The sequence below is a fragment of the Maniola jurtina genome, chromosome 14 (genome assembly GCF_905333055.1).
Source record: "Maniola jurtina chromosome 14, ilManJurt1.1, whole genome shotgun sequence".
NCBI classification, from domain to species: Eukaryota; Metazoa; Arthropoda; class Insecta; order Lepidoptera; family Nymphalidae; genus Maniola; species Maniola jurtina.
Window position 1 is genome coordinate 9,090,507 of NC_060042.1, and position 27,670 is coordinate 9,118,176.

Consider the following 27,670-nt stretch of genomic DNA (forward strand, 5'->3'; position numbering starts at 1 on the left):
TGAAAGTCGTGTAAAATTTATGAATATCATAATTTTAATACAGTTAAGTACAAAATATATAATATATCAGCGAGATAAGCTTTTCATTTTCAATCATTCATTAATTAATGACCTAATTTTTCATTGAACTAAAAACAGCGGCGCCCGCGCCGCTTCGGCCCCTGATTGATGCTCAGACATTTTACTCAAAATTAAAACTTTAACAGCCACGTTATTTGAATGCTTTATTTGTAATTTGTAACACATTTCTTCATAATATTTTATTCCTATATCTGCCAGACGTTAGGTAGGAATAAACACTACTAGTAGTATACATACCTAACGGTCTAATAAAAATTAAGGGTCCAAATAAAATTATTTTATAATAGCGTCACGTGGCGATGTTAATATAAGTACACAAAAATAAAATTATAATTGTTTACAAACAGATACTTTATATTAGGTAATGTAAGCGGGATCTAGTACTTACATTTATATATTTGTAAATTGTATTTAAGATAATTTATAAAATATATGATATCATCTTTGATTTTTTATCCGTCCTCTCCATTTTGATTTTTTAATAAATCCAACCCAAATAAAAATTGTTTCTTTAATCTACCTACGTTTCACGGGATTCGGAAACTGTATTCTCTCACAAGAGACTGTCTAGGTAATACATAGTTATTCTATATAAGTATTTCAAAAATTCTAGATAAGTACTCTAGGAGTTTAGACTAGACAAAAATCAAAGCATTCAAAAATAAAATGACCTGTGAATAGGTACTACATGCAATCCTGAGTTAACTAAATGACAGCATTAGTAAAACTAATACTTAAATGTTAAATTAGTTACTTACATCAATAAGTTGGGTATAAAATTTACTAATATGAGATTTTGAGAGGAAAATAGATGTTTATTCCGCAGTCCTCAGTGGCTACGTTGCATGTAATTTAGATATGTTTACTACGGAAAGTATGAATAAATATTGCTCAGGCTTTAAAATTAACTATTCATAAATAGGTAAGTACTCACTCGACGTGACTGTGCCTCAATTTTAAGGAACGCGTGAAATGTGTTTGTACAAAATTTAGGTAGGTATGCTAGCTGTAAGTTTTATTCCAACATTTTCAATGAAAATCTTTTTCTAAAATTGAAAAATTCATCCAATCTGGAAATACGGTGTCAAAAATTATCTCAAAATAAAAGAATTCTTTTCGCCTGGGTCGCATTTTTACGATTATTCTATAAAATTGGTATAAAGAAGCTAAACTACAAAATATTTTGTACATTCACAACAATTTACGTAGATTGTACATATTTTTATAAAATATATTTGGATCATATCCATTTAATACATTACATAGTCCAATACATAACTGGTACGACTTTTGGTACAATAAAATTTTAAATACCTACCTACCTTAATAACAGGGGCCGTTATGTTTGACTTTGTTATAAGGAAACTCGGTTAAGCCACGGTCATTCCGATTAAACATTAAACTTAACCTTTACACGACATTGAACTTTTAAATGGAAAATTTTCTATCTCTAGTTTGACTTTTGATAGAAAAACAATACTTCTACGGTCCCATCAATAAAATGAAAACACTACAAATTCAGGCTTACTCTTAAACTAAGTAAGTATCTACGAAAATTATACAATTTTGAATTCAATCTACGTAAGTATTATCTATTTATCCTAAACTGACTTAAAACGGTAATTTATAAATCACAGAAACCTTCTCTGAGAAACGATGGAAATGGTTTTTAAGCTTCCGTATTCAAAGGGTAAAGTAAGTAAGTCTATGGCTGTCTGTCCGTCCGTCCGTGCAGAGGCTTACAGCTTCAGCCATGATAGGTAGCAAGATATAATTTTCACAAATTAGGTTCTTAATACTGCAGACTCTATGATGGCAAATAATAAAAATTCAGCCAGCCAGACATGTGCAAAGTTGGCGACGCGCGACGTCGCGCGATGTATCTGGAGACAGTCGAGGGCGATTTGTTGCCTAATGAATACATGGCTTAGGTCCGGTATCCTTAGCGGAGATAGGCGGAGGTGACAATCATTTTCTCAGTAGATACCGTAAGAGAAAATATCACGTCATTTCTCAAAAATTTGATTGGATGATTGAACGCATCTCCGCTCTGCTTCGTTTAAGCGTATACCGGAGCTAGCAGTGTTTTCATAAGGAGATAAATCGCCCACGCAACGTGCCCCCCAAAATATCGCGCGACGTCGCGTTGCCCGTGTTTTGCCCTGGCTACTGCGGACTGTATAGTGCGGACGAAACAGGCCCGGTCGCGAGAGTGACGTCGCGTGAAATGTCTGGAAATGCGTATTGGGGATTATTGTTCCACAATGATTACCTAATAACTATACATGGCTAAACTGCAATGGCTAAATAGCAAAAGTAGTACCTTTTATGTCAGTTAAGGAAAAATTGGTTATAAGTGTAAGTCTTAATGCGTAGATGCACTTTCTTTTTTATGAGACTGCTAAAGTTTAACTCTTACAAACTAAGACAGGGTATGAAGTATGACTCCAATAAATTAAAGCTGATAGATCTTTGAACACCCCATCTTTTAATTTCACTAAATTATGTATTCTAAATAAATACTTGGCCTAAGTATCTAAGACCGCATTGTTGAAGTAGACAAAATTGTACAAAAGTTCAGTTGCAATCACCCGCCCACTTTTGACAAAATGTTGAAATTTGAAAATTTCTAAATAAATACGAGACACATAAAAATACTGGAAGGATTTTGACTCATCTTTGATCTTAGGTAATAATAATATGCATAAAATTTGGCACATCTGTTTGCTTTGAATTACTAATGAACAAACTTATACAATTGGTCAATCTTTAAGATGCATGCTTATTTCTATTTTAATATTTTCTATATCACAACTTTTACTAATTTAAAGATGGACCTAAAAGATTTTAATAGTTTAATGTTCATAGCTTGTATGAAAATAATTTTATATAGGTAAGTATAAACTCAAAGTCCCACTTATTGTAGGTCCGCTAAAGGTGCTTAGGGCAGGTATAGTTTGGTATATTTTCTAGTCCCCATCAATATGAAATAATGACAATATGAATATCTTTAAATCGCCAAAGGCACATAAATTATTTATTAATCTACTAATAGTATCATTATGTTATGCCGAATCGTACGAGTAGAATCGCTCATGTCATAAAGTAATCGACTATTTCATGAAATATGAAATAGGCTATTTCATGAAATGAAATTCATTAGTGAGTGTTAAGTATTTTAAATAGGTTGCGCCAGAAGATGTCCTTTCATTTTGACCTTCGTTTCGCTACGGAGGTCACCGTTTTGTTTCGCTCTCCGCCCCTCTCCTTCGCTCTATTCGGCCTCGTAGGCTCGCTTCATTCAAGACCTTCTTCACAAGCTACCATATTTTCATGAAATAGTCAGGCATTTTAAGAAGTGGACAATTCTATGTTCTAGCTACGACATAATAGATATACACTTAAATACATTTTGTTGTGTCACTAAACCACGAAAAAGGGCTAAAAGCCATCGATTTCAAGGGTTCGCGTGGTTATCTACTTCAACAGTACCAGCGCGGTGGTCGCAGAAGCGCACGTGTGAGGTCCTCGGGCGCGCCGGGCAGCGCGCGGGCTGGGCAGCGCGCACGCGTCAGGCGTCGGCCTCCGCTGACGTCACGAGGATGGGAATGACTGGAGCCGCTGCGTTCTTCTCTGTTATGTGATTCTCGCTGGGTGATCTACAAAATCACAAAAATGCACATAAAGTCAAAGTCAAAGTCAACGTCATTTATTCAAATTGGGTACTATTGTACACTTTCTGACTGTCAAAAAATGATGTAGTGATGTGTAAAGCTACGAGGGTTCCAATAAAATAACTAATTAAGTAATTAGCATTATCAATTTAGATAATAGTAATGTTTCCTATGCTTATCTACTTATATTTTAGAACGTACAGGTTAAGGTCTTTCATATGATACCCCACTTGATATAGTTATCCTTCTTTGAAAATTGGAACACTTTTTTTTGTGTGTGATGTAACCACAAATTTTTAATTATGCTATAAGACCTACCTACCTGCCAAATTTCATGATTCTTGGTCAACGGAAAGTACCCTTTAGGTTTTCTTGACAGACATGACAGACGGACAGACAGACAACAAAGTGATCCTAAAAGGCTTCCGTTTTTCCTTTTGAGGTACGGAACCCTAAACAATTTTGGAAATATAACAAATTTCATATAACTCACTTAATGATTTTATGGTGATCATGCCCATTCCCCGCATGGTTAATACCATTCGGAGTTAGGCCATGATGCTTCTTCATACTGGCGTGACTGTGACTTCTGTGCATGTGCCCGTGTTCCTTATCCCTTACATCAGTTATTGGAGCATTATTATTTAATATCTCTAGACCGTTTTCAACTGCTAAGTGTGTGTGACTCGTATTTCTTGGCTTTTCGTTGATATTCTGTACGAAGTTGTTCTGAGCCATGAGTCGGTTTTCTCTAACTCTCGCTTCAGGAATCTTGATTTCAATATGCTCGTCCAGGGATATTGAGTCAACAGAGCTCATGTCTAGTGTGTCATTCGAGAATGTTTTTGGAATGGTGCCTAGCATACGATCTGTAAAAAACATAACTTCATTAGTACATTTATTTACAAAAGTATTAAGCCATTCTGCGCCTAATCTTTCTACGGTGATGTCCGCATGGCTGTCCCATTGCACTATGAAAGTGAGGGAGTAAAAAGTGCACAGTTTTAGCGCATACACTTTTGCACTTATAACTTCTATAATAGGTTCATAATATTATGTAGGTGGCTACTAGGAAAAACCTCGGACAGGAAAACTTAATTATTATGAAATAGGATAAGAACGGTATTTCTTTTTCTAATCATATGGTTATATGAACTGAAATAGAAATATATTACTGTGGATATAGCTATATTGAGAAATAATGATGCAAACGATCATTAACAAAACCATGACGATATTCAAAAACGTTAAGTAATAAAAAACAACATAAAGCTCAACTTAGTTGAATGGGAATTCTAAGAATATGCATAATATTATTATCTGTGAGATAAATTATGCAAATATACTTAAGGCTTGGAAAAACACAAAGCGTGACTGCAGTAGGTCCTACAAGTTGTTAAATCAAAAATTATAAGAAGGATTTTACGCTACAAAGCGTGATTGGAAGTCATGTGGAAGAGGACTGGGTAAGACAGTTTCTCATAGAGATTGGCATCAGGTAAAAAGAACTTTGATAACAGTGGCGGGGGTTTCTCTGCATACAGATACTACGTAGGTAAATAAGTCAGACCAGATAAGGGAAGTAGTCAAATACAACTATTTACGATGCCATCCACGTGCTGGAAATAGAAGAAAAGGGAAAAACAACAAGGTGATACCTATCGAAGGAGAGCCATGATTCTCAAAGTTGAGGAAACAATGCAAGAAGTGAAAAGTTTCTTCACTTTTCTTTGTGAACCTAAAAGTGGACTGACGAACATTACACGGTGGCAAGACCGTTTATTCAACCAAATAGATCTACATAATATAAATCACCCAGCAGGATCAACGTCAAAGTATTGTGACTAGCAAACAAATTGACGAATACGCAGCATAATGAAAGAAATTTGGTGACGCGGGAAACAATAGCCTTTCTCGTCAATCACCTACTTCTGCGCGATAAAAATCTCCTTGTTCTACAGTCAACCAGAGTAACCTAAAAATTGATTACTGAGCATGTTAAAGCTGTTTGCTGGTCACAGTATCTAGATAGCGATCTGCCATGTTTGCTGCTGCTACGCTTTGTGTCTGCCCAGGTCTTAAGTCGCATCGTTGCTAAGGAAAAGGCTTACCCAGTTTCTGCGAAGTGGAGACCGTGGCTCGCAACTCGTCGAGTTGTTTAGCGGAACACAGCGGCGTGTCCACCTCGTATGTGTTGTTGAATCGCGTGTAATCCACCTAAAAATAATTTTAATTGATCATCCAAAATGTTAATTATTAAGTTCCATCAAAAATTAAACAACCGTACATAATCAATCTGATCACGAGCCGTGATCAAAGCCAAAGATTCATCATAGATTGTCTGTGTACGAAAGATCTTGTGGCTATTTCTGGTGTACTAAACTAAAATGACAAGTCTAAATGTACCTATTACTATCCCTTTCATAACTTCTCCTGTGGAAAAGGATAGTGCTATATTTAGACTTGAAATTAAATTTAGTTTAGAACTTTAGATATCGTAACCACAATAACGGATTGATACTACGGATTAATATTTTAATTTTAAAACTACCTGTTGCCATGAAGTTTAATAATCGATTAAAAAATGAGAAGGTCAAGGATAAACAAAGGCGAAATAATTTGTTAAAACAACAAGAAGAAAAAAATTCAACAAAGTAATTCACGTTAAAAAAACGATAAACGATTTTGTCAAGATCAAGGCGATGAAGCCCTTATTAAAAAGCATAAATCAATTTTGGTCAAGTAAACTTTTACAAAATGCTTTTGAAAAGTCAAGTGCATATATGGGTACATGCATTTACTATACAGACTATATGTATAGCATCTACCACTAGATTACAAAGAAGCATAAAATTGAGCTAAAGGACATTATAAGTATGTATGTTAACGTCTCTATGTGTAAGGTAAATATACGGTATATAAGTGTGAGCCCGTTACTTTTCGAAAACAATATCTAAATGAAACATGACATCAGCGATGATGTCAATTCTGACTTGCATTTTCGTTACAATTTTATGTATTCACATTTTTATCCTATAGCTAATGGTGTGTTATCGTGATTTATTACTTCTGCGAATGATCGTAATCATAGGATAAGAATAATCAATTGTATTTCTAGTGCACAAGAAGATAAATTAATGTTGAATAAGGAAAGAATAAAATTGACAAACGTAAAACCCCCAGATAAGTATGTACATAAAATAATGTAGGTACCAGTACCTCTTTACTTTATAAATAAACATCAAACTATTATAATGTAATGATCAATGCAAATAAAATAAATCAAAATACAAATTGTCTTTTAGAAATTTTTCAATGCTATATGGAGAGTTAGACACTAAATATGTTCGGCCAACGAATTTGTTCGATGTGTATTAAAAAATATATATGAACCAAAATGCAAGTGACTCCATACACGTTAGTGCAGATACATTGGACGAAAATGTTAGCCGAGTGTTCTAGCGCTATGAAAGATTTGCTTAAACTTAAACTTAATTCTATAATAGACGCAGAAATTTGAATTTAGAACGAATATTCTAGAAATTGTATTTTGCATACCTCATATTCCCCTGTATCTTTTCGGAATGACACCATGGTTTCAAAACGGTGGCCCCACTGGATCTCGGATGGTAAGTAGCTGCTTCTGGCCTGAGTTGTCATCCCAGTTGACTCTATGACACCCTCTGAAACAAAGCAATAACATGGTTTTTAGTGGTTTTTAGATTTTATCTTTTGAAAGGAAAAAGGATCTTTTTTTATATTCCGGCGTTTACTTTGCATCTGGTTTTATTAAGTATCATGAATCAGAAAATTTTATTAGTTTTTTTTGTTCAGTTAAATTCAACAAACACATAATATCTACGCTATAAAATCATTTACGTCCGTCTGTATTTCTGTCACAGTTGTTTACACCAGTAGCTATTAATACTGTTGAGCTGAAACTTAGCATAGTTGCATGTACTGCAACTTGTTTTTATCAAGCTGAGGACACTTACCTAACATAACAACAATCTCGAATCTCTCTCTCAACATATCCGAAGCAGACAAGTTGTATAACGGCGATTTCTCATTGATCTTGTGCACTATTGTCATCGGCCAAATGAACATCAACCGATCTTCCTCCCCGTCAGCCCCAACCTTCAACTCTTGTTGATAAAACGGCAACAACTCCCCCTCTCTTGTAATCTGTTAAAAAAATGACAATTATTATTTAAAACACCATATAGAAAAACAACTATGATAGTCATTGGTGGTAATAATTGTGAGGAGATTAATAAGTTCAATATTATTTACAATACATACTGAGTTGATACTACGCAATATTAAAGAGAATTCAGATAATGAAATTATCGCCAATATTACAAGCAATATCAGTTTTCAATAATATTGAATGTGTAAATCCGCTCTCAGTTATTAAAAGATAAAATTTAATGGATTAATAGTAATAATCGTTTCATGCTTTCAAAACATGCAATGTCTTAATCTACGCAAATACGGTTCCAGTATCTACGTATTATTGATGTCTGTGAAATGAAAAGGTTATTACCGTCAATGGAATTTCCTAGGATGAAACGGATGAAATAAATCAACAGAAAGGTGATCTACTATATTATTAAGCTGTTTTACACTTAAAGCATTAATCCAATATCTTTAAAGATATAACGTTAGCGATCAACCATGCAGTTTCTACGTAAGCAGAGATAAGTGTGGCAAAGCTTTGTATCGGGAATCTTAATTCCAATTATCTTTGAATATCTAAAGTGACGTCGATTATATGCATTAAATATATGTACATACTACATGAATATGCATAACATGGATCAATGAAGCTGTCCGTAGATGGGTCTTAATATCTTTACGAAAAGGTAATGACGTCAAATTATAAATATATAATAAGAGGAGCAACTTAAAAGCCAAATTTTGTGAAAGGCATATCCCACCTTTTTCCGAATAAGCTGAGCCCGAATATGCGCTTCCAGAATATGTGACTTTCGTATATCTCCAACGCGGAACAGGAGGCAAAACTCCCCATCTCTCAGACATATAACTGCTTTCGTCGAGAAAAGGAGTGTGGTGTTACGCTTTTTGGACCGCGCCAGCTTCGCGAATATAAGACCCACCTATGGACAAGACATACAAAGTTTTGAAAAGTTATATTCCAAAACCATTGAAATCGAAACCTTCGATAACGTGCTCCTATCTGCATTTAATTGAACGATTTCGATCCCAGTTGATAGTGGAAAGATTTGGGTAAAGGTAAAGACTTGGAAGCGTGCTGACTGAAATCCCCAATCACTAACCAGTCTCCGCTTTGTCGTAATAATATACCTTGCGGCGAATTATTTGCGCTCTTATGTGTGCTTCGACTATGTGAGATTTCCTCATGTCACCCACGCGGAACATGAGACAGAGTTGGCCTTCTCGTAGGCATATCACAGCATTCCGGGAATAAAGCAGGGTCTGGGTTCGTTTTTTAGGTCTAGACATTTTAGCGAACACTATTCCCACCTAAAAATTGGAACAAATTTTGTTGTACTACATGAAATTAAATGCATCATCTTAGGGTTATTATTTACGTTGGGGCAATTTAAATATGTATTTCGTTAAAATATAAAGCTTCCAAAAAATAGTAAAATCGAATGTATCTCTACTTATATTATCTTAGAACTAGCCTTTAGTGAAGCTGAAGAATAATTAAAATCATAACTAGATACTCTTGGTTCTTAACAATTGGCTGAAAATCAAAGAATACAAAAAAAACGTAGAGTAAACGTACTCGTAAGAGCCACTTGGTAATTACTATTAAGAGAGCATCTGGACCACAGATTGGTTTTAAATACGATTGGCTCAGTTCCAAGTTTATTTTAATATATGTATTTACTTATCATATTGGCTTCGAAGCAGGAAGATTTTTAAAACCCTTCAAGCGATTTTGATGTCATAATAATTTTTGTTTAAAATTCTATATTCTCTAGACATGACGTGTTAGTTTCAGGTAATAAAAAAAATTAATAAGAGAGTGAAAATGTTTGCAGAACAGGTCTTTACTATTACAGTATTCGCCAACACAAATATTATACCATCGTTTTTCCACATCAAAGCTCTCATTTTATATTAAAAGATTGTGCGTCGTAATAGAGACTATCAAGCTTTTACTAGACTCATGCGTTTGTTCTGTTTAAATGACTAACAAAACAACATCAACATCTTTTGAAATTATATTTTTCTTCAAGCAGGAAGCTACCTCTCTTTCCTCTTTTTAACCCCCGACCCAAAAAGAGGGGTGTTATAAGACGTGTGTATGTGTCTTTGTAGGTATCTGTCTTTGGTATCGTAGCTCCTAAACTAATGAACCAATTTAAATTTAGTTTTTTTTTTGTTTGAAAGGTGGCTTGATCGAGAGTGTTCTTAGATATAATCCAAGTAAATCGGTTCAGCCATTTAAAAGTTATCAGCTCCTTTCTAGTTAATATAATCTTCACTTGTCGGGGGTGTTATAAATTTTAAATTTACACTTGTATTTCGTTAATTTCATCATCACAATGTTCAAGTCGATTATCTCTAACGTATAAAAAATTGTGATTATCTTACCATAAAAGCTTGAATAAAAACACCGACAATACTTTGAAGGCACATGACAAATATTGCTTCAGGACATTCTTCATTGGTAGTTCGAGATCCATATCCAATAGTATGTTGGGTTTCAACTGAGAAGAGGAAGCAACCGGTAAAGGAGTTGACGTTATTGAGACAAGGTACGAATGGTTCGGAAGAGTTTACGGGAGGGGTGAGATCGCCGTGGGTGAAGATGATCAGCCACCAGATGAGGGCAAAGAGGAGCCAAGAGAGGATGAAAGAGAGAGCGAACACGAGCAGCGTCCAGCGCCATTGTGCGTCCACGAGGGTAGTGAATATGTCCTGGAGGTATCGGCGCCTGCGCTTGGCCACGTTCCATTGGACGACGTTGCAGTCGCCGTGCTTGAAGATGACGCGCTTTCGGACACGTCTTGCAGCATATCGGGCATTACGGTATCTGAAAAATACAAAATTTCATTTGAATTTTTTTGCTAAAAGTAACTACAGCAGCAGCAAAATTTACTTTCTTATAGTCCGGAATATTTTGTTACATAAATTTTGTTTATGTTGTGTTTTTTCGTTTCATTAATTTTTAATAATTTCAAATATTATTTAGGTAAATTTTATTAATATTCTGACTGCATACATAAATTTAACAATACTTAAAAAAGAGTGAATATACATTTACATTACATTAAGAAAAAATATCATAAAAAATGAATATTATGCAAGATAGGTAGGTTTTAGATAAAATAATATTCTTTTGTAAATTAATATCTATTTCAATGGAAATTAGCTATCGCTTTTAAAATCTGTTTTACTTCTACAGATCTATTACTAATCCAATATATCGCCAAGGTTTTTCGTTTATCATGCAAAGTGTTTTAGATTCCGGGATCAAAATTAATATTATAATATTTCGCGCTTATTTATTACTAGCGACCCGCCCCGGCTTCGCACGGGTGGACATTTATTTTTTTCTATTTTCCGGGATAAAATATAGCCTATACGGATTCGGAAGAATCCCTCTAAGTAATGGTAAAAGAAATTTTGAAATCGGTCCAGTAGTTTTTGAGCCTATTCAATACAAACATACAAAAATACAAAGGTTTCCTCTTTATAATATTAGTATAGATAGCAGATGGAAGTAAACCGTGTAAGTTGTTCGATTTGAGATAACAGAAATGTTAGGTTTTTGTTTATACTATAAACATTTTCAATAATGAATCTTTCTTTGGCACAGAATTATGAAATCAGGAATTGAAAATAAGAAAGAAAAAAAAGGAAAAAAATTGATGAAGTATTTGGGCCAAAAATACAAAAAGAAAAAAAATGCTGAAAATTATAAATAATATTATATTGTAATTACACACTAGGAGTAATTTAGTGTGACCTTATTGATCGTTATCACAAAAAATATACCTAGTATCAATAAGAGACCTAAATTCTAAAATAAACACAAAAAGGGGTACTAACAGTAGTACCCTTGTAGTACCATTTATCGAACTAGAGCAACTTTGATAATTCAGATGATACGGATTATTTATTAATATAATAAAGTACCTACGCATTTTGAATATTGATAACGAATATCGATAATTTTATGAAAATAAGTAAGTAGTCGTGATATGGGTATTGAGGGTCATGTAGAGTAGGTACCTAAATGCTCTTAAGAGGGGTCTCTCCATACAAACGTAGTTCCAATTTCATTTGAATATTAAGCAACCAAAGTTCATGAAATTTTGCAGACATATTCTAGAAACTAATATCTACGCTGTGATTTTCCAGATTTCTGTTAAAATTATTCGGTTTCAAAGTTACGCGGTCTTAAAAATTCACATACAAATCTTTGAGCTCCTGTAATTTTGAAACTAAGTACATATTTTTAGAAAAATCTAAAACACCACAGGAACAGATATTAGTTTCTAGAATAATTTCATGGACTTTGGTTGCTTAATATTCAAATGAAATTGGAACTACGATTGTATGGAGTAAGTGACGGAGAGAGCCCTGTTAACAGTATCTGAATGGAATGAATAAAAGCTTCTATGAATCATGTTTGTTTAGTTATCTAAAAAGTAAAAAGCTTAACTTTAGTTATCAAGAGTAAAATAACGCGTGGAAATGTATAAAGTTAATGAATTAGTTTGGCCATTCAATGGGGTAATGCTGCCAGCATCTTGGGTACAATGCCTTGCAGCAGTTTTTTGATTTATCGTGCAAAATCTCGGAAAAATACCCGAGTACGGAACCCTCGGTGCGCGAGTCTGACTCGCACTTGGCCGTTTTTAACATAAAAATATCTTCCCGCAGAAATTACTCTATTTTTATGTTAAAAATTGTTTTTTGTCCTTTACGCCATTTGACGTCAATAGTCGCTTTCCATACAGTCAACGTTGGTAATGAATTATGTTAAAAATTTATTTATTTTTAACAGTTTTTAACATAATTAATATTTTTAAAATTTTAAAAAATGAATTCTAGCTCCATAAACTACCGCTATTTTTTGACGGATTTTAATTTTTACAATATAATGTTGCCATTTATCTTTCACGATTCGTTAAATATAAAGAACACGTTACAAGATTTTCCTGACTGTGATTAATGAATGATTTTATTTATCATCTAAGTACTTATTTTAAATGTAAAGTTAACTTAATGAGTTATCTGAAGCATGAAGCTTAAAATTCATTTAATTCAGAAAAATAAATGACTCACGCATAATATTTTTCATGAAAAGGAATGCTCTTTTTAGCGTCGAAAAGAAAAAAGGAACCCTTATAGGATCATGTCGTCGTTGTCGTGTCTGTCAAGAAAACCTATAGGAAATCATGAAAAGCAGGTAGGTAGGTCTTGTAGCACAAGTAAAAGATAAAATCCGAAAACCGTGAATTTTTGGAATGTGAATCACAATTTTTTTTAAATGAAAAATTAATTTGCATGGCATATAGAAAATCACTAAGTTGCAGTGTTCTACATAATAGTGTTAGGTATATGACACAATAGCTAATCTTTCTAATAAATCTGTTATTAACTTTTAATTGAGGTTTGACAATAAGATAAGATAATTTATTTTAATTAATATAATATTTTTTAGTTTTAATCATGTGTTGGAAATCGCAACTTGTTCCAAGATTACGTATAATTTCTCTGATTTTAAGACTTTTGCTTGATCTAATCTATTATAATTTTTAAGACACTTTGATCATTCGCTATGAGTAAGTCTTTTCTAAGGCTAAGTTTTATCGGTATTAAGCGAAGCTAATATGAACGTCTACGAACGGCATAAAAATAAAATAATCAAATTAGTTCTACCACTATAACTGTAGTAGGTACTGTAGACGTTTAATGTACAAATAAGTACTCAATATATTTTTCTCCTTTGTTTGGTTTATGGATTTCAATTTTACTAATTCATCGCAATTTACTTCACTAATTGCGATGAAGAAATCTAAAAAATCAGATTCTCTAGATTTCTTCATTCTTCATAACTATTAGCCAATTCAAATTTCAAAAACTAGTACTAATTACTCAAACTATGTACTTGCAACTGGCAATCAAAGTTCAGAGCCTCGATAGCTCAACGGTTGAGGAGCGGACTGAATTCCGGAAGGTCATCGGTTCAAACCCCACCCGTTGAACTATTGTCGTACCCACAGAACTCCAAATATATATACAGTTTTTCTAAATCTGTGGTCGTGCCCACTCCTGAGACAAGCTTTACGCTTAATTGGAGGGGAAAGGGGATTACTAGTCATGATTAGCATGGCTAATATTCTTTATTAAAAACCTTACGCGATTTCATAATTAGGTATATTTAAATTGTAATGGAAATTTCGGTATCATATTATAACGTGGTTAATTGATCAGTTAATTGTTGACCATCATGGTGCATTAGGCTTCTGGAGTCGAGTGGTTTCCACAATCGTTGCTCGCTAATGACCCGTCTACTTCAAGTTAATCAACCGGCGCACCATGATTTCAGCGTGTTCCGACTTCCCATGTGGTAAATGAAATGTAACAAATTCACAGTCCGTAATAATGACAGAGTTTCTACCTTTACTTATATTAAGTACATGTTTAAACAGCGACATTTATAGTTATTTTTATCCATCCACTAAGATTTCACAAAACAATTCTCTGTTATAATTTTTTTTCATGTAAACTTATAGATATTTATTTGTTAATACGTTATTACAATTACCTGTTAATTATATTTTCTTGTGCTTATTGTATGCTATATTTTTTACGATCAATAAATATTTATTCTATTCTATTCTACCACCAGTTATCAGCTTTTCTTTACACCACTTAGAAATATTATTATTTACGCGAAATTGTGTTTGTTTGTTTATTGGTTTGTTGATTTGTTTATTTGTCCTTCAATCACGAACGGATTGACGTGATTTTTTGCATGGATATATTTAAAAACCTGGAGAGTAACAAAGGCTGCTTTTTACCTTGGGAAATCAGAGTTCTCATGAGATTTTTAGAAACCTAAATTAGACGCAGAGAAATCGGGGGCCTCAGATACCCGTTCAGTATAAAACTTTCGAACGGTACAGATTTAAATATAACTCTTTGTGACAGTTAAATTAGACTTAGACTATTGCAAACGACAATAAACGTAATAATATTATAGTGTATTCGTGGAAAACATCTACTAAACAATCTGTGGCTGCGTCGTTGGCATTTGCAACAAATTGTACTCAATGAATGGGCACCATTGTATAAAGGACTTACTTCTGTAACTCTTCTCTCCAAGCCGACTCTGAGGAGTTGATAGGTTTGCCAGTCATAAACATTGAAACTTGACTTATGCATCTTTTCAACCCAGACATTCTTCTGAACATAAACAGGAACTTCGCCTTTCTTTATTGAAATACTCTCGTAAAAATTACGAGTTTCACTACTAAGCAGCCAAGTAGGGTTGATTTGTCTTTTACAAAACTTTTATTGGTTTGTAAGGAGTATATTACAGTTTATAAGAAGCGTAACCAGCGCTTTGATTCTCCTCCTCTAACGAACTAGTCTTTTTTCGAATGTGTCTTTAGCAGGAATGACTCTGATTCACAGGAGGGCCTCCGCTCTATCTTTCAGCAGCACGTTAATAAGAGATTCACTGAACACTTCCTTTATATCGAACAAAAGTACCACACACTTTTCCATATTGTTCACAAAAATCATTTTGAAGAACGTATCCAAAGTTTGCGTTGATAATATGGCGTCGCAGTGTATCGAAAACAGTTTTTCCCACTAGCTCTGAATGTGGGGAGAATTAGTCGAATACTGAGACAGGCGGATGTTTAATGAAACAGATGCAAAGACGAATACAAACAAACACTACACGGGTGCGGGCTTCCTGTGCCAACGCTGCCAGTGGCGCCGCGACGCGTCGTCACGTCGCCTATATTTTTTACGAAAAATATTCCACAAACCAAGTAGTATAGGTAGCTATATTAAACACCCATACAAAACATTTCAAATATTTCCAAATTCAAAAATATTTTGTAATTCAATTACTAGTGTAGAGGCACTTGACTTTTAGCTAGACGTACTCACACCTTGATTGCGTAAAAATGTCTGGATGAATTTTATAGCTCCAGAGATTTTACGATTCCAATATACGATGGTGACGCATTAACCCATGTGACGCAGATACTATCGCTATCTTACGTCTAATAAAGCTATAATCGTGTTGCGTTTTGGCCAATTATTCTAAAATTACTAACGACTCTACACTCCAAACCACCTTATTCGAAAATTTCTTCAGAATCTAACACGCATCTCGTGGGAAACATTTATGAAAATTGATTACAACTCCACAACTATGACTTATTAAGTTGACGATATTAAAAGGAACCTATGGATATTATGTTATTTTCCCACAAAATATGATCATGAAAACGACATTAGGAATTGTTTTACAAAGAGCAAAATGGAAACTTTTTTTCTCTTCTTCTAGCTTTACACAGATTAGCCAATGTCAGGTAAATGGAAACCTATAAGTTCGATTATATAAATAAAAATAAAATATTATAGAAAAAAACATATCTTCCAATTGGAAACCAACATGTCTATTTCCTTTCAAAACGAGACTGAAACTAAAACTAGAATGAATTTAAGCTTCTATTTCTCAATTACTTTCTTAATGAAACAAGATCTGTATTAGAATAAAGAAACTTAGGTACATCAAAAAGGGTGTCTTTTTATACTTACCTTCCTTTCGGTATAACCTGCATGCATGATACCGCCACGGCATCAAATGAGTACATACTAGGAAATAAAATTAGCTTATAAACGGGTGAATAATAAGCGTGACCAAACTAGAATTATCTTTGTTCTAAGAGACAATACACGATTTAATTGTGTACTAGGTAATTTAGATTGAGTTAATTGTAGTGCATTTTGTTTTGTTACTTATTTTCTTATATATTTTACCTATGCATTGCAGCAAAATATTATGTAAGTAAATAGAGCAAGGCAGACGTTCACTAATAATTTTTGAACTAGATTCTAAGTATCATGCAATACCGTTACCGTTCTTATTTTGTGATACCGTTGCAACTTGCAGGTAAAGGTTAGGGAAACCAATCGCAAATTATAATTATTTTTAAAGTACACATAGGTACATAAAAAAAGTAGGTAAAGCTGTTCGTACACCATGAATTAATACGTATACTATAATATAGCTAGAGTCACTAGACCCGAAAGAGGCGCACTCAATTCGTTTTTCATCAATAAGGACATAGCTGCTGACATAAGCTGATTAAGCCGCATCGGTCGCATCGCAGATATGCTGATGGTGTTAGCAGAAATTAGTGACATGGTTTCTGCTCACACATTTTTACAGCGCGCTCAATGCTCATATAACTTGCACTGTCAGCTGAAAGATGCCTCTCATACTGCTCTTGCGGTTCTAGCAGGTTTTGCGGTTGTTTGAAATAATTTTGCTTAAGATCGCCCAATATTATTCTGTATTTAAACCTAAATTTTACGCGAAATATTTTCAAAGATGTTTTAGCAGAGATTAGCAAGGTGCCATCGGCTAACGCATTTTTCCGGTGCTCTTGATGTTCACACTTGCGGCTCTAGCAGGTTTTATAGTTATTTGCGATATCCTTAATAAATACGATAATTACCCAAAACTAGACTCACTCACTCCGATCTTTATAACAGACATAAATATGCGAGATGGGTGTTCTTAGCGATTTTTCCGGAAAGATGAATGCCATTCATTTGCATGCAAAGTATTAACTTGACCTCTATTCTGCAGACGGGAATAGACCTTGCTTAAAGTAGGTACTTTTAATAGATAGGGGCAATGATCTAACCTAAATAAGTAGGTACATGTTATCATCAATTTACGACCTTATTCGAGTCGTGTGCAGAAGAATCGAACTTCACCGCATTATTTGCCAACACCCTTAATCCCTTACCATCATTAGAAGGCAATACAGCAAGGAGAAGGGAGATATTTTAGATATTTCAGATGGACATAAACTATAGATATATTATGTGGTTCATTCCGGGCTAAATCAGGGCGTTTAAAAAAAGTAGAACATCAATAAAAGCAAGAAACACAAAAATGAACACAATCGCAACAATGATTAGATATGATATTATCTTAATCCAGTTGGATCATGTCCGTAAATATTTAGGAGGAGGAGAACCAGGCTGTTCAATTATTATCAAAAGCTGCAATTTTAGGTCAGTCGGCATGAGAAATGAGGGTTCCATTAGTGTATTTGTAACTGAATTTAGTCCACCTCCAAACGAATGAGTGGCAGTAGTAGAGCTATTGTTTTAACCAAGTTGTAACATTACGCATTTCTGTTTATTTAATCTGATTTGAGGAGCAACACATTACACAGCTTTTCATCAAGACCACGTAGGTATAAACAAATAGACGTTTAGATCAATGTCCATCTCTACACTATTAGTCAGTTTAACTCTTTCTTTATTTAAGTCTGTCTAATAACTAGTTTTAAAGTAGGTATCTTTTTTTTCTTCCCCTGAAACTTATATTTCAGGGATTGAATTCAAAGTAAGTATATATTTGTCAGTTTATTTTTGTAAGCCAAAAAATTTAGGAAATATTTCCTCTAAGCTCATAAACTTGGTCTTCAAATAAGAGCAGTGAGTTCGTCAGAGATGGCGCATTAATATGGATTGAAACTAAGCAGGTGGGGATTTCTACCTCACGCCCATCAAGATATAAACATTTTTCAGCGTTTGCCAAGAGCAAAAGGAAAATGTCCGAAAGCTTGCGGTATTGCCAATTACCATATATTTACAAACATTTATATAAGAGTTCATTTAAATACAGTTCATTGCTATTTTAGACCATTTTTGGAATAAACAAAATAGTTTAGAAGAGTCCCACTGCATGATCTATTCAATTGAAATTCAGTTCTATCATTCAATTGAATTGCGATAGTCTTTTTTTTTAATCTGCCTAGTTTGTTGGTTATTATATTATAATTTGGTGGCAAGAGGTTTTGATTTAACAAAGTTTTCTGTTGATATTTGTACGTACTTATCTCTTAAATGGATAAATTTTGAGCCATTATTATAAGTTGTAGATATGATAAAGATTGTTGAAGAATAGCATCGTAAAAAACATTAAAAAATAGTTGCTCCTCATATTTCAAGTGATTGTACATAAGTTGTAACTTTTGGTTGCTATATGTAAAATAGATATATTTCTATAGCTTGTGGTATCTTAATTATACATCAAATTATGCACAATAATGTGCGCTATGATTGTAAAGTGATCACAAAAAGTAAAGTTCATTGCTATTTTAGACCATTTTTGGAATAAAAAAAATAGTTTAGAAGAGTCTCACTGCATGATCTATTCAATTGAAATTCAGTTCTATCATTCAATTGAATTGCGATAGTCTTTTTTTTTTTTTTTTTTTTTAAATCTGCCTAGTTTCGGAAACGTTTAAGTGCGGAAACCAGCCCAGAGAGAAGAAGAAGAAGAAGAAGATCTGCCTAGTTTGTTGGTTATTAGATATAATATAATTTGGTGGCAAGAGTTTTTGATTTAACAAAGTTTTCTGTTGATATTTGTACGCTTATCTATTAAGTGGATTTTTGAGCCATTATTATAAGCTATAGATATGATAAAGATTGTTGAAGACTATCATCGTAAAGAACATAAAAAATTAGTTGCCTCATCTTTCAAGTGGTTGTACCTAAGTTGTAACTTTTGATTGCTTGATGTATAGGTATATTTCTATAGCTTGTGGTATCTGAATTATACATCAAATTATGCCCAACACTGTGCGCTACACTGTAAAGTGACCGGGTATGGTAGTTGCAACTGTGAAACAAATTTTTAGAACCAAACCCTGGTGATTACTTCGCATAACAAAAAACTAACGTTAATAAATATGATACTTAACCACATTATTTCATGTACTTTGAAATCTAATACAGACTATAAAATTGAAATATATAATATGAAATACAGGTAGTTATCACTTATACGAAGTATTGTTAAAAATTAAGTAATTTTCCGTATCAGGTGTTTTAAAAATTAATATGTCACGTAGATCACGTGTGGGAAACATTAGACGGTTGGTTATTTGATTTCGATCATGCGTCATAACTCATAACTCATAAACGAGAAGAACAATGTTTATTATCCAATTCGATTGTTTCCCAACAATAAATCATTCTGTAAGAGCATGAGGCACACAAATCGCATTTTTAGTACTGAAAATTTGTAATGACGTCAGCAGCATCAAGGTTACAGTGAAAATGTGTAAGTAGAGGTCACGTCAGTGTCAACTTTTGAATTTTTTCGAAAAAATAATTATTAGCATCTTCGATGCGTCCGATTCGACTGAGTCTTACTGCTGTCTGTCTGTCTTGGAAATGACTTAGGTAGGTACTCATTTTCAGTATTAAAAGATGTGTCACGCAGGTACGCGTCTTGCAGTTATGGCTCTTGCACCTTTTGCAAGGTCTCATAAAGATTGAGATCCATAGTGAATACTTATCTGGCTTTGCTTACATTAAGTAAGTCAAAGTACACTTTATTTAGAATCCGATTAGGTACCATACGCCAGAAACCATGTTTACTAATCAATTCGATTGTTTTCAGTAGTAAATTATTCGGTGGGAGCTTCAAACGGATTGTTTACATACAGTTAACTTCGGCGCCACATAATTCAATTTCATTTGTAAGGTACATGTTAATTGAACGTCAATGGGGATCATTCACTCTGAATGGGTGAGCAAACTCGATACTTCAATGACACAGTTACAGGTAAAAGTATCATTTTTAGGGTTCCGTTCTCTTTACTTGGCTTTAATCTACATACTTGTTTTTCACTATACCCAATGTTAATTACGATAGATAATTTTCTAAAGTCCAATTGTCTTTTACGTGCATGTTGTCTGTAACAACCATATTATAAACATTACGGGAAACAACCAGTTATTATTAATAATCGGTTATATTAAAAATATATTTAATTATTTTTGTCTATTTTGGAAAATAATATATTACAATCAATTTAGATAAGAAATCCTTCGCAGGCAGGGAAAAATAAGAATACAAACTAATGTTAAAATACCTTGTAATTTTTATAGTCGTTCAGTAGATAGGTACTTACTGGTAACAATTAATTTATTCTTTGGCCGTGACCTGATGTTGCAGCCATGGCTGTCTGGTTTTTATGCAACTCATCATTAGCTAAAGGATGGCATGCTATATTTGAACTAGATTTTCCGTTTAACGTGCTTTCTATTAAAACGTTATTTTACTTTCGTTCATCGTCAAATCTATACTCATTATAACTCAAAATTTAAAAAACCCCCGACACAAAAACCTCTATAAGAAAACTAGAAAAGAGCTGATAACTTTCAAACGGCTGAACTGATTTTCTTCGATTATTGCTAAGAACACTCTCGATCAAGCCACCTTTCAAACAAAAAAAAACTAAATTAATATCGGTTCATTAGATTAGTAGCAGCGATGCCACAGACAGATACACCGATACACACGTCAAACTTATAACACCCCTCTTTTTGAGTCGGGGGTTAAAAAGGAAAACTGACTATAACATATCAACCTACACCTCAAACTAGGTCTAGTACTTGAGATTTTGCATGTAGGTTATCTTTGTAGCGTAGACTCTCATTCAGAAATTCCGTGTAAAGATGGGCGGAAAAACTCAATTGAAGCTTAGACTAGGGGCATTCTTTTCTATACAGTTTTATATAAATACCTACAAAATGGTTCAGGATGAACTTTGTCCTCGACAACGCTTTTAATGCTGTTGCCAACTCGCTTCAATTTGGTGACACCAGAGTCTGAAATAGTTACTCGTATTATAGCTACTATCCTATTTCAGTCACACGGTTTTCTTTGTGGGAAAACTTCGGGTTTGCCATCCTCTAACAGATGGCGTTACTAATAATTCAAAAGTCATGAAATACATGAAGATGCTTCTAAATCTAGCATTAATCGACGGAATGATCTATTATAATTGTTTTCTAGATTTTAGATAGGATGATGCTATAATTTTGAAAACTTGGCTTTAATCCAAAGTGTGTTAAGATAATTTAGACAAACAATATAGTAATTTAATAATATTTTCATTCAAATACTATTACTTAATCGACAGACGATAGTCGTAGGTACCTATTATTTAATTCATGTCAAGTATCAAGATTCCCTTAATATTGCTTTGCTTATCGTGATTATAATAATCATTATAATCATTCCACGTGACAGGTAATGTATGGAACATATGAAACGTTATACAAAACGTGTTTGATTATAATTCACTCTTTGAATTTCGCTCTTGTTACTTCACTGTTGCCATGTGAACTTCAAGATGCGTCAAGGCTTCTTCGAAACTAGCTATAATGGTATTAACCACGAATAGTCGCGACACTGGTTACCTAAAACTTTTTGCCTTTGTATCGAATACGTCAACGGTTCTTTGAACTGGTTCAGATGAATCAGAGATATTGAAAAGACAGACAGTCCCCGTAGTTTCATAAGTGATCGAAACAGACAAAAAATAAGAGGAAAAACAGTCGGTGTTACTAAGTTGGCTCGTTTTTGTTAGAGTCATTATTAATGTAAAATTAATATAATCAATAAGTTAAAATTATGGAACATGCATCCAGTTTTTGAAATTATTGGCGACCTTGGGTTTGGATTCTTTATTTTTGTAAAAAAAGTGGAGTAGAATTTAGGACCAAAATAACTTCTACAGTATATTGTTGTCCTCAATTTTGATGGTTACGTATAAAACTAGTAATACATTGTTAATATTGAACGATTCTATTAAGGGCTTGTGACCGTGAATCAGTTATTGTATAATGATTATTATTATCAACCGGTTTATTACGTAAGTAACTATATACTTGCAGAACTTCTACGGATTCGTCTTTCTGATGGTGTGGTTATAAAGTACCTACACCTACTTAAAGGTTTTACTTGAAACATAGGTTACCTTACACTTAGGTACCTACCTATTGAATTATTCATGTTGAATTTAAGATTTGCGTATTCTTAATTGTTTATAATATTTTATTTTCACAACCACTTCAAAGTATTTAACTTAATAAGTTATTTTACAAAACGTACGGTATTTTCTATTTGCTTTGTATTAAAGTTTTCACGTTATTTTCTTTGGTACTAATCGAGTGCTTCTTTGAAGTTTTAGCTTGAATTTGTGATGTTGTAATTTATTTATTGTCAAACTTCAAGTGAAGGTCGATCATTAATAAATTATGAGTCGCTTCATTAGTAGATAATAAAATTACATAGTAGCTGTATGATAAGGAAGTTATTCATTCATGTTTTTTTTTGCTTTAATTTATGGATAGTCACGCACATGGCCTCTAGCAATTTTTATGTTAGGAAATATGGTATCTGGCACAATGATTCATTCACGAAATGACGTTATGTGTATCTCTAACATTGTGACGTTGCCTGTATCTAAGTGGATTACTTAGATTAATGAATATCTTAATCTGAGATATTTTACTTAGATTAAAGAAATATTTTATAACGACAATAAAACAAAGTCTTATCTGTACTTTTAGATTTAAGGTCCAAGGAAGATATTTTAAAGATGTGCTATAAGGTGCCACATATTGAGAGTTGATACAACCTTCAATTTTTGATCTAATTTTTTATGGTCCTTTAGTAACAATTGTAAAAATCATAAAAATCAAATTAAAAACCTACTTAATTTGATTTGTGTGGAAGATTTTACTAAAATGGTAGATGGTAGGTACCTATCTTGTTAATTTATTATAATTGCCAGCAAATTGGTTTATTACTTCAAATTACTGAGTTCTAAATTAAAACTTATTATTACGGAATTCAACTTCATTTTATAATAAGTTTTCCTGAAAACGTAATATTTACGATGAAGTTAATTTACCTATTGAATTTTGCGAGGTGTTTATACAGCAAACGCACAGATAGACAGAAGGGGCAGACTTTTTCTCTTACCTACCTAATTTGATGTACTTAGTTAAACATATAATACCTACTACATATTACGTCGAAACAGCGGAGTATTTTAAATATAATGAAATAGATATAAGATATTTTTTGCTATCAATGAATATTTAAGAATAAATAAAGTAAACAGTTTCTGAATGAAGTGGTATTACTTACCTACTTACGTAACATAATTGCAAATAAGTAAGAAAAGTACATTTTTTTATGTATATAAGTTTCATAGTTAATGTGTATCCAAATAATGATGTTTACTCAGGTGACAGACAAACAAACGTCTTGGAACAGCGTAGTTACAAAGTATGTAAATATACTCGTACGTCTACAATTTCTATTGAAAAGCATGAGTTTCTATGAAAAAATAAATAAAGGACAAAATGAGACGGAAAAAAACCTAATTGAATTATAAGCACCTGAAGTAGGAAATACATGCATAAAATTCACAAAACTCGCGTATCGAAATGCATAATATACCTACCCACCAACAGTAGGTAGGTACAGTACCAGGCTACCAACCAACAGAGTAACACGTGATAACGATAAGCTAAAATGGCGTAGTTTCCTATAGTAGGTAACTTAGAGGTTATTAGAACAAATCAACCGTAAATTATAATAATATATGAGGGCATATTCCAAATCAAAATTTTACTTGACAGTATAAAGACATTAAAAGCGTTTAATGTCTTTATACTGTCAAGAATATTATGCAAACATCAGAAGTAGAATAGATATTATGTACTTTTATTTGAACAGTAAAAATTGTCCTCGAACTTTGTAATGGGTATAATAAAGTTAACAAATGATTAAATTATGGGAATTGGGAATGTAGTGCGAGCTAGCATGCACTTTAGTTTGAAACGGAAGAAAAATCTTTAAACTGATGGTCTAAAAGTAGTGCTATCTTTTTCTTAGTTTCCTGCGGTAAAAGATAGCAATACTTTTCGACGTGTTAATTTGGAAGGAAATTGTAAACGTGTCTAGAAATTTAAATCTAGCGCGAACGCTCTAAACAGTGATAAGGCAGGAAATAAGGGAGCTACTTATTCTATTGCAAAATAATATTATATAGTTGGCGCCCGCCACCGATGAAGGCACGTGGTAGTGAATTTTAAATTTTATGTGTAACACGTTAAGGACTGTTAGCAATAGATAATAAAATTTTATGGCCACGAATTGTTAATAGCCGCATTATGGCACCGTAAATGACCAGAGATATTTTGCATAACGAAATTATTCAGTTTTCTGTGAATAAGGCAAATATTGTCACCTATCCTCTTCACTTATACCATCCTCAGTCTATCAATTTTTAGGGTTTTTTACCCGAAGGTTGCGAACTGGACCCTATTACTAAGCCTCCGCTGTCCATCCGTCTGTCAGTCAGCGGACTGTATCTCGTGAACCGTAATGGGCACAGAGTTGAAATTTTTACAGAATAATATATATTTCTATTACCACTATAACAATGAATAATTAAAATTTCAAAAGTGTTTTCTTGTACGATGATACGGAAGTACGGAACCCTTCGTGTACGAGTCCGACTCGCACTTGACCGTTTTTTGATATCACTATCATATCGTCTCCTTGAGGCTAGTATAATATTTAATCTATTTAATAAGCTTGGAAACCAGTCTTGGCATCAACGACAAGACAAAAAGTTTGAGACAAAAAGTCCTAAGTGTGATGCTCAAGTTTTAAGTTCAAAGGAAGTGAACGGCCTCGCGACGTTCTTGGTATAGTCGTGCCCAGAATTCGCACAACGTATATAAATAAATTCTTCAATAATAATTTATTACTAGGAACTTTAACATTTGGAAGTTGCCGGGACTTCCGACGTGACGACTTTGGAAAACCGAATAAAAAATAGGATATAGGTTTCTGTCTTATAACATGTAACAATCACACTAATATTATAAAGGCGAAAGTTTGTATGTGTGTGTGTGTGTGTGTGTGTGTGCGTGACACAGACACGGACACACTGTGTCTGTGTCTGTGTGTGTGTGTGTGTGTGTGTGTGTGTGTGTGTGTGTGTGTGTGTGTGTGTGTGTGTGTGTGTGTGTGTGTGTGTGTGTGTGTGTGTGTGTGTGTATGTTTGTTACTCCTTCACGCAAAAACTACTGGACGGATTTGGCTGAAATTCGGAATGGAAATAGATAATATCCTGGATTAGCACATAGGCTAGGTACTTTTTATCCCGGAAAACCAAAGAGTTCCCACGAAGTCGCGGGCGTCAGCTAGTGTTTTATATTTGTCGATGGACAGCACTTCTAATTTTCATCTATGTATTATAGATGAGTATAGTCAAGTAAGTCAAAGCTTATCTATTAAATGTTGGACAGAAGCAGGAGTTACTTTGCACAAGTCCAAGTTTATTCAATAGTTTTGTAGTTGGGCACTGTGGAGTCTTTATCTCCTCAGGATACTTCAGTGTCGAAGAGAAACGAGCGTGTGTTTTAGAAGATTTATGTGGTATTGTTTAGTGGCGGTGAGTATTGCTTGCTTTTCCAGCTACAGCATGTTTACTAGTGGGAGTACGGGTCGTGAATACCTTATTGTAGGTTGTTTTGGCGAATGGTAAGGAAAGAAAACATCGTGAGGAAACCTGCATGCCTGAGAGTTCTCCATAATGCTCTCAAAAAGTGTGTGAAGTCTGCCAATCAGCACTGGGCCAGGCGTGGCAAACCATGGCCTTTCTCATTCTGAGAGTACACCCATGCTCAGTAGTGGGGGCGGCGAGGGGTTGAACATGATGATGATGATGAATAAAAGCTTATTCATCGCCATCTTCAAAGGAATGTAAAAAGTATGTATTCGCGTATGTATAAGTAGCTTTTAAGATTTGCGCCTTCAAGTAGCTATGTAAGTAGGTTGGTAAAATATACCGAGTAGGTAACCTACGTTCCTTTACAGCTGATAAGGTAGTGTTTTATGGCTGCTAGAAATCTTACGTTAACCTATTTTCCTTTATTTATTTAACCGCTATTTTTACCGGAAAATCGCCATTAAAATATTATATACGTTTATTTTATTGCCAATATGACACAGTTTTCGATCAGTGACTTGTAAACTGGCTGTTCAAAGACCAAGTGTCTTGGTGACTATTGTAGCCCAGCAATTAAAAAACATTGTATTATTCACGTTGCTGATAGAGACTAGAGAGAGCAAGTGCAGTTGTTTGCTAGACACGGACGCTATGGTAGAAGACTGCATAGTTTAAAGCGCCTAATTTGTACTTATACATATCGTACGCGTACGATCTAACGACGATTTCAACGAATGCGCATTTTTATATGCACCACAGTATTGCAATAGGGTAAAATTGCAATTTAACCATGACCGATCATAGAAACGTAAGGATACATCAAGACATTCATTGTCAAAGGAGCGTTGTTTTGGTAGAGTCCGCCGTCGCGTCAGGTTTCCTGCGGCCCCGTACCGATCGCGCTTAAAAGAAGGACATCCGTTTCCTTTACGCAAATTTTGCATACTACAAGATGTTTAACTGGCATTTTTTTAGTTCCACAAAGTAATTTGCTAGCGGAAGATGCGTTCCTGCAAATGAATTCTAGAATATCTGCTTTATCGTGAGCTCAGGATATTTACGCAGTAAGTGTATTTCACTTACCTTGCTACATAACATTAGCGTGCATAGAGATTCAACTAGGATACGCAATAGACAGGTAATTACTCGAATATTCTACTCTAATACAGTCTGTTAAAATTTTCATTGCTTTTTGCAGGTATGGAGTGCGCTCCAGCGCGGCGTTTTAAATCATGTTGAGTGTGTTTGTTTGTCAGTTTATCTTTCAATTACATCGCAACGGAGTGAAAGATTGCC

At 34.0% G+C, this 27,670-nt stretch overlaps 1 protein-coding gene across 4 annotated transcripts in view; it reads right to left on the reverse strand.

The window, feature by feature from the left end:
* Positions 1 to 15: 15 nt before the first annotated feature.
* The window catches only part of LOC123871938 (G protein-activated inward rectifier potassium channel 3), a 48,022-nt gene continuing 20,367 nt past the window's right edge, over positions 16 to 27,670 (reverse strand). Inside the window, exons 1-8 of one of the 4 annotated variants that reach the window (XM_045915999.1) lie at positions 15,075 to 15,881; positions 10,347 to 10,788; positions 9,084 to 9,263; positions 7,751 to 7,940; positions 7,314 to 7,438; positions 5,867 to 5,972; positions 4,249 to 4,624; positions 16 to 3,740 (exon numbers count right to left, since the gene is read on the reverse strand). In XM_045915999.1, the coding sequence (XP_045771955.1) occupies positions 3,653 to 3,740; positions 4,249 to 4,624; positions 5,867 to 5,972; positions 7,314 to 7,438; positions 7,751 to 7,940; positions 9,084 to 9,263; positions 10,347 to 10,788; positions 15,075 to 15,184 (1,617 nt within the window). In that variant the 5' untranslated portion in view covers positions 15,185 to 15,881 and the 3' untranslated portion in view covers positions 16 to 3,652. Of the gene's footprint in view, positions 3,741 to 4,248; positions 4,625 to 5,866; positions 5,973 to 7,313; positions 7,439 to 7,750; positions 7,941 to 8,695; positions 8,876 to 9,083; positions 9,264 to 10,346; positions 10,789 to 15,074; positions 15,882 to 27,670 lie in introns of those variants that run through there. The other 3 variants (XM_045915998.1, XM_045915997.1, XM_045915996.1) reach the window with 3 other exon arrangements.